The sequence below is a fragment of the Poeciliopsis prolifica genome, unplaced genomic scaffold (genome assembly GCF_027474105.1).
Source record: "Poeciliopsis prolifica strain line A6 unplaced genomic scaffold, Auburn_PproV2 SCAFFOLD010, whole genome shotgun sequence".
Classification (NCBI taxonomy): domain Eukaryota; kingdom Metazoa; phylum Chordata; class Actinopteri; order Cyprinodontiformes; family Poeciliidae; genus Poeciliopsis; species Poeciliopsis prolifica.
Genome location: NW_026562385.1, coordinates 6,657,959 through 6,671,256, shown reverse-complemented (window position 1 = coordinate 6,671,256; position 13,298 = coordinate 6,657,959). Strand labels below are relative to the sequence as shown.

Genomic DNA, 13,298 nt, shown 5'->3' with positions numbered 1-13,298 from the left:
ATCCAACCGAATCAGCTGTGAGGTCCCGTGACGATCAGCCAATCAGGAGCGGAGATGTCACAGAGGAGAACACAGCGGTGGGATTTAGGATAATGATCCAAACCTTTTGGCTCTGCTCGTTAAGGCGTTCTTCTTTTTATTATGGCGGTTGGCAAACAACATCGAGGTGTTATTGTAATAGCACCGCATTTATGTGTCAAAACATAAATGCATTAGTGCTTAATTTATTTATGTTCCCTTAGTATTCACTTATAAAATAGTCTGCACCATTGTGGTTGGGACAATGCACATGGTTTTGTTTTGTGTTGACTGAGGGCAACATGAATCAAAAAAAAAAATATTTGAAATTCTTGTAAATATTTTACGTTCATTACTGTATCATATTGTTACTTTTTATCATGCGTTTTCACATAAATGTTGAATAAATTATATTGTACCAATTGGACCACAAAACCCAACAGGTCTTAATGGAATTACCAGTATAAATCAAGACTGTATAGTAAAAAAATATAAAAACTTTGGAAGTTGCTGTGCTTCAATTCTAATTATATATAAAAAAGAAAAATGTTGTTCTGGTGATGTGTTCTTGATATTTGTTCATTTACACTTTTCTAGCTAAAGCCACATTTTGCAGAACGGTTACAGTGAAGCTAAAAAGTAATAAGAATCACATGCAAACTGGATGTACATATTCTGTTGCACAATGAAGACAGACATCTCTTTGATTCTTAATATGACCGGATGATGAATAATGTTACAAAATTAATTAAAAAAACAAAACAAACACAAAAACAAAGAGTCCTTTCTAAAACTTCTCCAACCCTTGATAGCGAATATATTATGATTTGTTGAAAGTACAGACAATCACACGGCAACAACATGGTAAAACATGGCGGTGTCAGCGTCATGCTTTGAGATCTTCACTTTTAAAGATGATTAAATCATGAACAGCAATCAGTTCTCAACCAAAATCTCCAGGTGTCTGTTTCAATGCTGTATAATGAAGAAAGCTTTTATTTTAAACCAGATCCAAGAAGGAATTCCTAAAGTTTTAAAACCCTCAATCTGCCAGAAAATATGCGAAAGAGGGCTGTGGACAAGAGATTTATTAATAATCTGATATAGTTGGGGAACTTTGTAAGCTGGCAAAACGTTGTGCATCAAGTTCTCTTGAATCACACCATGGTAATCCTGTCGGGCTGTCGGACTAATCCGACAAAACTCTAATGGAGTGTGTCAAGTTTGCACAGGATTAGTGTGGGTGAGTCTTTGTGTGGGTGTCTTTGGGACTATTCACTGGTTTCTGCCAGACAGGCTGAGCCCTTTTGTGCACTGGATGACCAAATAAGCATTCAATTTAAAGTTTTTCCTTCATTTTGTAGCTGAAGATGACATCCAAAAAGCAAAGGTAGGTCAATGTGATAAATGTTGCATATTATATAAAACATTTTAAGGCAGACATAGTTCTTGATGTGTTTCATTAAACATTTGTTCAGCTGGTCATAACTTTGACCAGTTCCAAGAATATTTTTGTTTACATAGAAGGAGCATTTCTTGTTTGTTTTTAAGTGAGAACATCTTTTGGAAGTATCTTCATAGATTGCGTAGAGAGATTAGCTTTTCTCAAAATCAAGTCAAAGACATCCCAGACAATTTCCTATGAACAAGTCTGCACTGACACTTGTATATATGTGAAGGTTTCCATGATGATTTATCTTCTGTCTGTGTCTATAGCAGATCGAATGAGGCAGTGGTAACCACAAACATCAACAAACCTTTGCAAAAAGACAAAGAAAATGTGAGTATTATCATGTGAAAATCCAGCTTGTGTTCAAGTAATTCCAGTAGAAATACTAAATAGTTGTATTAAATAAAATAAGAAAATAATTTTTTTATACAACCATAGGTCATCCAGCAATTGGGAATACATTGTATCTGTCAATACGAATCTCAATTTCATCAAACAATACCATTTATATCAGTTTTACCATTAACAATATTCCCTGTGGTCGTGAAAGTGCCGTCTAAAATGAACACAACTACTTCAGATTTATAATGTGAGATCTGCATGTGTTTTGTCAGATTTATGCTGCTATAAATGGCTAAAGATCAGCTTGGTGTATTTACAGTCTGCACAAATCGCTAAGTCAGGCCTCCTCAGCCTTTCTGCCATTGATTTCTCTGCCTTGTGCTCCAGCCACAGATTCATTGCCTCTGCAGTTGTTGAGGTTGCATCTACAGACAGTGGAGTGCACTCCCTATATGTGGTGGCTCTCATTTGATCAAGTGTGATTAAGTTTAAAGTATGTGTGTGTGTGTGTGTGTGTGTTTGTTTCTGTCTGTGGCCTCGGTGTGGGTCAGATGGTACTTAAGTAAATTAAGAGCTCTTGTTAGGATTAAAAGCCTCTTCCACTGGGTTTATTGGATTACATGTGTCAAAACACCCAGGCTAGGTTGGGCTGAGCATGTGGTGTGGTGTTTGATATTTCAACTAAGGAGCTAGAATTACATCTGACATTTTTTTTATTTTTATTTATTTTTTGTTGAGAAAACTCACTTTTTTTTTTCCCTTAAAGGAGCTCAGAGGATGTGTTGGAGGCAAGCAGAACTCCAGCAGCGCTCCAAGGACTGCTGCTGGGAAAAGCAGCAAAGGAAGTGACTCGACAGCAACTGGGAGTAAAGCTGCTGGTAGAAGAGGCAGCGGCAGCCACCAGACAACTAGAACAACATCAGAACCAGCAAAACCAGCTCTCCGTCTGCGGAGCAGCCGCAGCTTTTCCTCCCTGCAAGCCTCTTCTCTGACCGCCGCTCCGTTCATGAGGAGCAGCCGCTCACTCAGCCGACTTGATGAACGACCCACTGGTAATTGCTCTGTTTACTACTTTCTACTAATTATTTGGGTTTCCTTAAAAATGCGAGGTCACGTGATGCAGGGGTTATGATGATTTTGAGAAAAATCATATTTGAGATGCTTTGATATTCATGAGGTTTTCTGACTTCACAGAAGATACCAGTGCAAGTTCACAAGTAAGAAAAGGACAAAGTACTGGGAAGAAAACACAGGATTCTGGGAGGAAATCTTCTTCGGTGGAGAGAATTAGGTTAAGCTTTATTTTTATTTATGAATACTTAGATTTTGCAAGTCTTTCTTTTGTGTTTTCTCTCTGAAATGCATCTTTTTTGTGTCCTTGCCATCGTTAACACTATGCAGCAGCTCCACTCCATCCTCCTCCTCTGTGGTCTCGACTGCTATATGTCATCACCAGACCACCAAAGAAAAGAAGCAGGTGCAATATGTACTTTAATTTAATTGCTCAATTGTCATTTGAAGTTGCACACATGTATTCACTGGAAAGTTAAAGAAAAGGAAGGTTTTAATTTTTTAGCATCACAGTGAGTCAAAATAAATCGAGACAAAATGATTTCAAGAAAATATGGTGAAGGTTAGCCAGAATCCAGAACTCTGGAAGAAAATCTGTGCATTGACCTTAAAAGAATGTCCTTGCAATCGAATAGATTTGGAGGACCTTTGCCAGGATGAACAGAATAATTAAGATGCAGCTGGAATATGCTCCCTCTGGAATCAAGCATGAGTTTAAGGATATGGACTGAGTTATTTAAATTGTCTTTTATTCAAAGAGTTTTATTTGTTTTAGGAATGATTACTGTCGGAAAATGTGTTACTTTGCAATTTGAAAACTGGTATTAAATTATGGTCTCATTTGATTACATGTAACATGATCATTTTACCTGGTGTGTACACCTTTAAGACCCTGCAGATGAGTCAGGACAGGATGCTGGAAATTAATATTTATTTCTGTTATCACAGATCAAAGATGGGGTGTACACACTGTGTGCAATGACCGCTGGAAAGAAGCACAACTGGGTGCAAGCAGTTTTTAAAAAAGTGCAGCCCAACCATACACAAAAAGACCAAAGGTAGTAGGCTTCATGTTATTCTCTATGGACCTCGTTAAAGTTGACACAAGTTTCCAGTGCGCTATATTCTTTTCATTTCAGATTTCATTAGGCTCAGGAATAAAGTTTGAAATAAAATGTGATCATTGTAATTTGAGTCGACATTTAACCCTTTGTGTGCAGCTCCAGCTCCGTTGCAGAGAACGAAGAAGATGAGCGGGAAGACTCCAAAGAGTCACGTGAACAAGAACCGACGTCTCAACAGGAGCTAGAAGGAACGCAAAGCCCGGCCGATTTAGACCCGTCATCCCCTCGCACCCCCGTTTCACCCTCTTCTTCACCTGCTGCAGCATCTGCAAATCCTCCAGAGCAGGTGGAGGAAACTAAAGAAGCCCAGTGTCACCCTCTTGTGGAAACCAATGAGAATGGTGAGTTATGTCACCAGCCCAGATGTTTGTGACTTCAAGACGTCTCCCTGGATACATTGCTGAGGTGTGACTTTGATCCACTCTTTTGATCCTGAGGTATTGAAGCCTAAACTCCTCTCCACTATGATCTCCACTTCTTTCCATTTGTTTCCAATTGGATTCAAGTTGACTAATTGACTTGCAGCTGTGTTTTCCTTCCTCTGAAACCAGCTTTCGAAAAACTGAAGAGAGAACAAATGTAACCATTGACTTTGTCCCTCTGGTTAGGGGCGACAGACGCACCAATATCTGTAGAGGGATTCCAGAGCGAAGACTCCTCTTCAACAGTGGTGCTATCTGATGGTGAGGATTTTTGGAAACGTGCAGATACAGCGACAGCAGCTGAGCAATCGTGTCCACAGGGATGTGAAACTGAGCCACAGAGGGAAGTTCAGCAGGTGTTGATAAGCCCCACATGTGCAGCACTGCTGAGTCAGCAGCAAACTGGCCAACTTGTCAAAGAGGTGAGGTTTTATTTACAATAAAACTGCTGCAAACTGAAAATATTGTATTCAGTTCAAGGGGACAAACAAAATATGGATCATCTTGTTTCCACAGAAGGCTAGCATGTTATTTTTTAAAGATGTTTGATTCTATTTCTCCACAGCTGCAACAAACACAAAGAGAGCTGTCACGAATCCAGCAGCTAAACAAGAGTTTGCAGGACGAGCTGCAACAAGAACGAGAGATTATTTCAGAGAAACTTCTTTGTGTACAGGTAAAATCAAGACTGTCAGACATTTGTGTGATGAACCTTGTGTCAAATTTACCTGCGTCCCTGATATACTTTCGATTTGAATACATCAGTTGCACTGATACCCATAATTATTTTTCTTTAAGGTAAATCCAACAATTCTTTTCCCTCATGTAAGAAAAAATTCTAGGAATTTGCATTTAGTAATCTAATGGTGTTTTGGGAACACAGTGTCTCAATAGCAACCTGTATATTGTTGGAAATGCCATTGAGAGAACCTTTATGGTTCCACCATCACAAACGTAAACCTGTGGAGTTTATTAAGCTCAGCTGGGCTTTTAACCGAAGCTGTGTGCTTTGCTCTGTTGAGATTAATGGGGAACTTTTCCGAAACCCACAGTCCAGGTGGAGTTAGGGTGAAACAAAGGATGAAATGAGGAAAAGCATCACACACCTACTGATTAGACATGATGGAGGATCTGTGATGCTTTGGACGTGTATGTTTTACAAAGAGGAGTCATAATTAAGTTAAAGTTCTCTATTGTGCAAGTTGTAAGACTGAAATCTTTGTTTTCCTGATATGCTCCGCAGAATGACACCAATTCTTCTTCAGAGCAAGCTTTGACCTTCCAGCGACTGCAGAGGATAAACCACAACCTCCGCATGGAGCTTGTAGAGCTGAAGAGGAGCCAGGAAGAGGCCAAGGAGGCCGAGCTGCGGCGAAGAGTCGACCTCTTGGCCCAGCAGGCCCAGCTGCTGGTGACCGGGGACGCCACGGCGCTCGCTCAGATGCACCTTGAGCAGGACCGCCAGCGGTTTCAGGAGCAGCAGAGAGAGTGGGAGCACAGCTTGACCTCCCTGAAGGCCCAGCTGAACGCCAGCGAAGAGAAGAGGAGGGAGACAGAGTCCCAGGTGGCCCAGCTGCAGCAGGAGCTGCAGAGCCAACAGAGCCTCCAACAGGAGGCCGAACAGCTGCAGAAACACCTCCAAGAGATGTCAGGCCAGCTTCGCGCTTATGAAGACGCTCAGGCCGAGAAAGAGGCCCGCCTGCAGAAACACCTCTTGCTCCTCCAGGCGAGTCAGGAGAGGGAACGAAGGAGCCTGGGCGCCAGCCTGGCTCAGGCCGAGCGACACTCCCAGGACCTGAGGGACAAACTGGAGAGGGCCGAGCAGCAGCTGGAGAGCCTCAGCAGGACCCAGACGTGGACCAGACAAATCGAAGAGGCACAGCAGCAACTGCAGGAGGAGTTGGCCCACACAGTGTCAGCCGTGCAGCGGCTGCAGGAGGAACGGGAGCAGCTGGACCGTCGCTGTGAGGAGCTGCAGAGCCAGCTGTCAGAGGCAGACAGAGAGGTGGGCAGGCTGCAGGATCGCCTGAACACAGAGGAAACACACTACTACAACTTAGAGCACTCGTACGAGAGAGCCTGTGAGGACCTGCAGGTTGCTTTGGGGAAGGTGCAGCAAAGGGAGTCTGAAACAGATGAAATCCGGGAAGGCTATGAAAGGCTGCTGGATAGCAAGGAGCAGGAGCTGAGTGAGGTCTTGCTGAAGATGGAGGTGTTGGGTAACAGCTTAGAGGAGACAGAAGTGAAACTGAGTGAAGTGATGAGAGTTTGCACCTGCTGTTTTTCTCAAGACAGACATAAGAGTCAAGACAGACAAACTCTTGAGACTCCAGACTCTCAGTTGACGAAGGTCTCTCAAGGAAGCAACAGCAAGTCTCTGGAGCACGCGAGATCCCGCTCCCGCTCAGTGGATGCATCATGCCAGTACCTCACTGCTGCGGGACACGACTCGGAAAAATTCATGTCCGTAGTCCAGCTGCTTGAAATCAAGCTGTTCATCACCGAGGAGAAACTGAGAGACATCACTCAGAGACTGGAGGAGCAGCAGGGTCACGTCAGCTGCCAGGACCCCCAACTCTGCTCTCAGCTGACCCAGAGCCGAGCCACGGCCCAGCACCTCAGCCTGCTGCTCCACAGCCAGGCCAAGCAGAGCCAGCGTTTTGCCCAGGAGACGGAGGCCCGCTGCAGAATGCTGGTCGGCAGGTTTCAGGTGGCTCTCAATGTCGTCCAGGCCTGCAGTGAGAGGCTTCAGGGAACTCCGGTCAACGCCCCCGACATAGAGAGGCAGCTGGTTGGGGTCGCTGGCTGCCTTCAGCAAGGGGAGAAAGACGCTGAGAGACTCCAGCAGGAGGCACGCAACTTGAGCAAAGAAAAGGGCAAGATCCTTGGCGACGAGAAACTAGTTGGAGCCGAACAAGAGATTGTTTCTAGATTCGCCAACACCCAGCCTTCACACGGCATGTCGGACATTGGGAAATATTTGGTCAAGGAGCTGTTTGTTGTGGAGAAAATGGTTTCTGTCTTGCAGAGTCAAAACGGGATTTGCGAGCTTTCTGCAGCAAAAAAGGAGGACAAGGTCGATTGGGTTCGCGGTTACAAAAACTTGATCTCCAAAATCTTGAGCCTAAAAGGTGAAGAAAGGATGGAGTCCAGAGGAACCGGTTGTGACGGCGGTCAGCTTCTAGAGAGCGTGATTGGAAGGTTCTGTGCTGAAGCCGAGCTCATTTACGCTGCTCTGAAACTTCAGCAGCAGAGCGTGATTCAAATGAACAATCACGATCAGAGGGAAGGCCTGGCAGACATCAGCCCCTCTGAGTTGTCTCCTTACGATGAGCAAGCTAAAGATTTAGATGAAGCTGCAAAACAAAACACAAAGAAGCGATTTGAGGAGAAAAAGGTAGAGGAGGAGAGAGAAAGAGGTTTGTTGGAGCAAATCTTGTCTCGGCTGGAAAAGCGGGCAAAGTTCTTAAGTCGGGTCTGCGAGGAGCTTCCTGTCAACCACACCCAAGAAGGAATGAACCATAGTGGGGACAATGTTTCTGAAGCCGATCTGACGTTTTTCCAGGAGCAGGTCAAGTTGATGTATTTGTCTGACAGGCTTTATTTAGACATAAGACATGAGTTTCAGCAAAGCAAGGCATCACAGAACAGCTGGCAGGATCTTTGCAAGGAACAGGAGCTCGGCAGCGTGATGGAAGAGCAGGAGGCTTTAAACGAAGCCTTCAACCAGCTTCAGGAAGACAACTGCGTGCTGAGAGAGGAGCTGGAGCGGGCCGAGCAGAAGATAAAGTCGATGGAGACCGGGAACCAGAAACTCCTGGAAGACATGCAGGAAATCGAGGGTCGTCACAAGGAACAGATACAGAAGCTGGAGGCGGAGTTTCAAGAGAAGATAAAAGAACTGCAACAGATCCACGAGGAGGAGATGAAGCAGTTGCACGGCCACTACTCCAAATCGTGTGTTTCTAAAGAAAGGCAGCACAAGCTGTGCACAGAGGAGATTCCCATCTGCTCTCTGCCTGACCAGGCTGAGCGTAAAGCACTGCAGGACGAAACCAAAGAAGCTGATGGAGCCACTCTGAGAGAAGCTTATCTGAAAGATCTGGAAAAGCTGCAGGTAGTAAAAATATTTTTCTGCTTGTTTTCTGAGCCAGTGAATATAGAATATCTCTAACGACATTTCAAGCAATTTCTTAGGAACTGTACATTCATTGTGTCTTTGATGGATGAGCAGAACACAAATGGTTGTTATTAAGCTAAGTCTCAACTAGCTTTGCAGACAATTAACATTTTTACCTGTTTTATATGCGGACTTTGACTAGGTCATTGTATTGTCTTACTGTAAAGCAACCTTCCACTCCAGTATTAGGACTTTTTCATCCTCCACCAGGTTTTCCTCTGGGTTTCTCGTTCCTGTGGAAGAAAGGCTTCCCCAAAGCATGATGCCGCCGCCTCTGTGTTTTACTATCTTTCTGACTCATTTACCTTGAAAAGCAGGAAAGCAGGGAAATTTGAAACGTTGTTCATGATATTGGATGACATTGGATATTGGATAATCTAATTGGATATTTTCGCTGCATCTGGCACAAAAACAGAGGCATCAACACAAACATGTATCACCCATTGTCCAGCAAGGATGAGTTAGAGGAGGGAAGATTTGAGTGTTTGTTGTTGTCCTGAGGTCAGATGTGCAGTAATGACCAAATTAACCATTTCTATTTTTAATATTATTTTCTGCTTTAGCAATAACAAGACCGTCCACTTAAATCACCTTTGTTCTCCATTTCGCTACAGGCTTCGTGTGATCTTGGGTTCACTGTCATGGAGGAGATGCACAGGAAGATCATAAAGGACCTTCAGCAGGAGCATCAGAAGCAAGTAGCCGAACTTCTGAGGGAGAAAGACCAGCTCCTGCAGGAGGAAACTGCTGCTACTATGTCAGGTAGAGACAGTTTTATCATCTGTCAGATTCTTCTTGGGAATTGTGCCATGCACTTATTAATAAAAGAGAAATAAAATATCCGTAAACTTCCAGCAGCAGGGATGTGAATATGACTTACTTTGTTTACAGCCATCGTAGCGATGCGGCGGGCTCACAAAAAGGAGCTGGAGAGAAGCAGACTGACTCAGCAGATCAGGGAGGGTGCAGACGTCTCTGAACTCCACGTGGAGTACGAGTGAGTTACCTAAAATATTCCCTTATAAAGAAGAAATCTAAATAATTGATTCTCTGTTTCTCTGTATTTGTCCAGTAATGTCATTTTCTCATTACGGTTCTTACTGTCCATTTTTGGTTTATCAATCAAATAACTGCCACCACCGAAAGCAATTTCCTCCAAAACTCACTTAGCTCTCCGACATCCTCCATGCCTCTGCTTTCGCAGGAAGGAGATCCAATTATTGCGGAGGGAGCTGGAGGTGTTGTCAGATCAGCACACAAAGAAATGCCTGGAAAACTCTCAGCTGAGCCAGGAGCTGCAGACCGAGAGGGAATCAGTGATGCAGTACCAGGAGGAAAACCAGGAACTCAAACACAAGCAGGTGGAAACATTTCCTTTTCACTTTGAGATCGTAGTCTCAATATTGGTCTTGCAAAAATGTTTTATTTCTACTTCCTGTTAAGAGAGAGCCAGAAGAAGTGATTCAGCTTCCAGGAAATCACGCACAGTCTGATGTTTGCCAGATGGAAGTAGGTGTCTGTGAAGTTTTGGGATGGGTCTAATAAAGCAACATTAGAAAAAAAAAAAAAAAAAAAGAAGCCATCTTTTCATTAATGTCATATAGTATTTTGCAAAAACAAACGAGTGTTTTATTGAGTTTTCATGTGATTGTCCAAATCAAAGTAGCATGTGAGAACTAGGAACAGATTCATCAGGAAAAGCTGGGATCAGGAGTGAAAGGCAGTATTCCTGTCTACTGTGGCCACATGCTTGCTCAGAATAAGGAACCACTTCAAAGCTAACGACTCAATGTAATAAATGGCATTTTATTTTATTGATAAACGTTATGTAGTCAAAGTCCAGACCTATATTCAGCTGGTAAAATGTAGCAAAACTTAAAATTGGGTGTTTTCACGGACGCTTTCCATCCAATCTGATTTTGGGCTATTTGGCAAAAACAAAACAAAACTGGCAGAAACTTCAGTCTGTAACTGAATACCAGATAGATACAAACTCCAACAGACTTGCAGCTTAAATTACTACTAAATGTGGCTCTACAATGTTTCAACTCAAGGGGAATAAATAGAAATGTCCTAATTAAAAAACCCAAGACATATTAATTAAGTCAATTTAGCGTTGATATCTCACATGAAATCCCCAAAGAAATGTTATGTGAAACATGACGAAATGTTGAAAAACTCAGTAGTCATGGTATATGTGTGGCACTGTATGATGCTAATGTGTTTCTGTTGCGATAGATGATCCTGAGGGCAAAGGAGGCAGAGATGCAGCATCTCAAACAGGAAGCGATCTCACTCAGAGAGGACTTAGAGATTGCTCGAATGGTAAGACATCTTATAAATTTCTAATTTTATCAACGTGAATTATCTCTGTTGCTAACAGAAGTTGTTTTGTGAATTCTATGTAAAACACACGATTCATACTGTATTACTATGTACAATTCCATGAATTATAGGACAAAGTTTATGCAGAAAATAAACTGAAGGCGCTTCATACAAACAACTATAATGAAGCCAAGTTTGCCACTTGGTCTCCGAGCAGAGACACTTCGGGACATCGACTTGGTGAGCAAACTCTCACTCTGTCGTCATTTTATGAGGCGCAAAGTATAGTGTTATTTACTAAATAACTATGAAGCTGGCTTCACACAGCCTTTCCTGCCACTTTGTCTTTATTTATAGATGACTCTGTGAGAAACAACCCTGCGATCAAAAAGAAAGAAAAAACGTCCTTCTTGCGTCAAATACGAGGATTCAGATCAAGGGTAAAAATCGACACACTTTTTGTCATTTATTGTTTTTGATTTGTGTAATTAACTTTTGATTTATTTTATACTATTTATTAAATGAAAAATGAGTTTATGATACTTTTTTGACATGACTGAGTACTGAATCTATAACTGGTCAGGAATGGAACAACTTCAAGGTTTGTTTAGCTGCACCAACCTTAAGAAGGGGCTGATATAAACTTATTTTAATTGTCAGTAACAATTCTATGTGTCATAAATCTCTTATTAGCATCTAAAGTAACGCACAGCTCAACAGATCTGTACTTTTATTCCCGTTTGCCTCTGTTTATGATGATTTTTTTCCAGCTTTTAGCTTCTTCTTTTTTATGTTTTTCAGAGTTTAAAAGATGGCCTTTCTACCCAAGAAAGGGTGAAGTTGTTTGAGTCATCCTGATTTACAGGAAGTGAACTGACGTCATAGAAAATCTTCATAAATTTGTTTAAAGGGACGCTTGTGTGATTGTCCCGTGGACATCATGTCGTGTGCGGCTCTTTACTGTGAGGTAGTTGTGTGAAGCATGACTTGCAGCTTTGACCACTAGAGGGAGCAAGAAACGGGCTTTATTCTTCTGGCATACAGACGCTTTCAATTGTACTGTACATATGTTGGGTTGCAGATTCTAATATTTCACATGGACTTTGTAAAATAGTAGATTTGACTCTTATGTTTTCATTAAAATGGTTTATTGCACCTGCTGTTTGGAGTTATTGACAAAAGTCAGATCGCTAGACAGAAAACCTGTAAAAAATGTTCTTGTGAAGATTAAATATTTTTTCAATATGATAATATTTGGTAATTCTGTGTTTATGTTTCATCAGAATAGAGAGCTTCCACAGTTGGAATTTATGCTGGAACAACTGATTAAAGTCAAAAAATAAATAGATAAATGAAATAAAATGAAGTATATAATTTGTCTCCAGACAAATGCAAAGAACAGGTCATGATTTTAAGTAATTGCCAATCGTTTTTCTGCATCGCTACGAGTTGCAGGACGGTCACATGTTCCACCGGTATGAAATCTTCTGGATGACGTTTTGCACACCTCATGGTGTCTGTATGACTGATGATTATATTTAGGGATAGCTGATGCTCTTCATGACAAACATTGCACATTTAATACCACAGGGGGTTTACTTGAGCTTTCAGTTTGGACGTCAAGTTTCTCCTCTTTATTCTTTTAAAACATTTGGCTATAAATGATTTTCTCAGATACGATTTCACTGGTTCTGTTCAGAGGCTGTTCAGAGGACGCACGTCTCTGTTCCTTAGAGTCATGTTGCTTCAGAGGAACATCGCACCTCATTAAAACCCAACACTCACCCTCTTTTCTTCGAAACCCTCACTGGGGGAAAACTCAAGTCATGTGAGCTGACACTCTGAAAATGTACCCACTGTTTTTTTTTCTTTTTTAATGGATGCTCCACACTTCTGCACCTGCAAGCAGAATGGTGATCTGTTGGGGTTTGGTGTGTAAAAGCTTAAAACGCCACAAACAGCACCACCTCTGAACTTCTTTATCAAACATTTCTACAGCTTAAAAACACAAACCAGGATTGAGGAGAAAATATAGTCACTTACTGTTTTTTATTAAAAGATTGAAAGATGTCCACAGGTGTAAGATGTAGGACTGCAGAAATAGATGTATTCAAGTTTTTTTATTTAGAAAAAATGGCAAAACATTCTATTCTCTAGATATAAGAATTCAACATATATCTAAAGATTTACGTACATGACAAAGAATGTTATATTTCTTTTGTATACACCAACACAAATCAGTGCAAAGTGGAGTGTAAATAGGGTTGTCATGTTTTTTCACAGATAAAAATTCAGTGGCATGCAAATTTATTTGGTCTCCATTAACCAGAGAAGCCGCCCACAGGCTTATGGTTACTCTGGAGGAG

General features: G+C 41.9%; 1 protein-coding gene across 1 annotated transcript; it reads left to right on the top strand.

The window, feature by feature from the left end:
- Positions 1-1,285: 1,285 nt before the first annotated feature.
- LOC129363298 (trichohyalin-like) lies at positions 1,286-12,087 on the top strand. Its single transcript, XM_055035300.1, has 18 exons — positions 1,286-1,408; positions 1,735-1,798; positions 2,577-2,862; positions 3,005-3,101; positions 3,212-3,287; positions 3,830-3,939; positions 4,102-4,346; positions 4,614-4,849; positions 4,993-5,103; positions 5,671-8,544; positions 9,222-9,369; positions 9,499-9,604; positions 9,812-9,968; positions 10,051-10,116; positions 10,846-10,932; positions 11,064-11,172; positions 11,290-11,372; positions 11,734-12,087. Exons 1-18 carry the CDS (start codon positions 1,389-1,391, stop codon positions 11,788-11,790), a joined length of 4,932 nt encoding a protein of 1,643 aa, XP_054891275.1. The 5' UTR covers positions 1,286-1,388; the 3' UTR covers positions 11,791-12,087.
- Positions 12,088-13,298: the final 1,211 nt, after the last annotated feature.

What these genes read in the sequence shown, in the direction of transcription:
- LOC129363298 (XM_055035300.1), top strand. Translation starts at nt 1,389, where the DNA reads ATGACATCCAAAAAGCAAAG. An exon ending in TCTTCGGTGGAGAGAATTAG is followed by an intron (nt 3,102 to 3,211) that starts GTTAAGCTTTAT and finishes AACACTATGCAG; the next exon opens with CAGCTCCACTCCATCCTCCT. An exon ending in CTGATGTTTGCCAGATGGAA is followed by an intron (nt 10,117 to 10,845) that starts GTAGGTGTCTGT and finishes CTGTTGCGATAG; the next exon opens with ATGATCCTGAGGGCAAAGGA.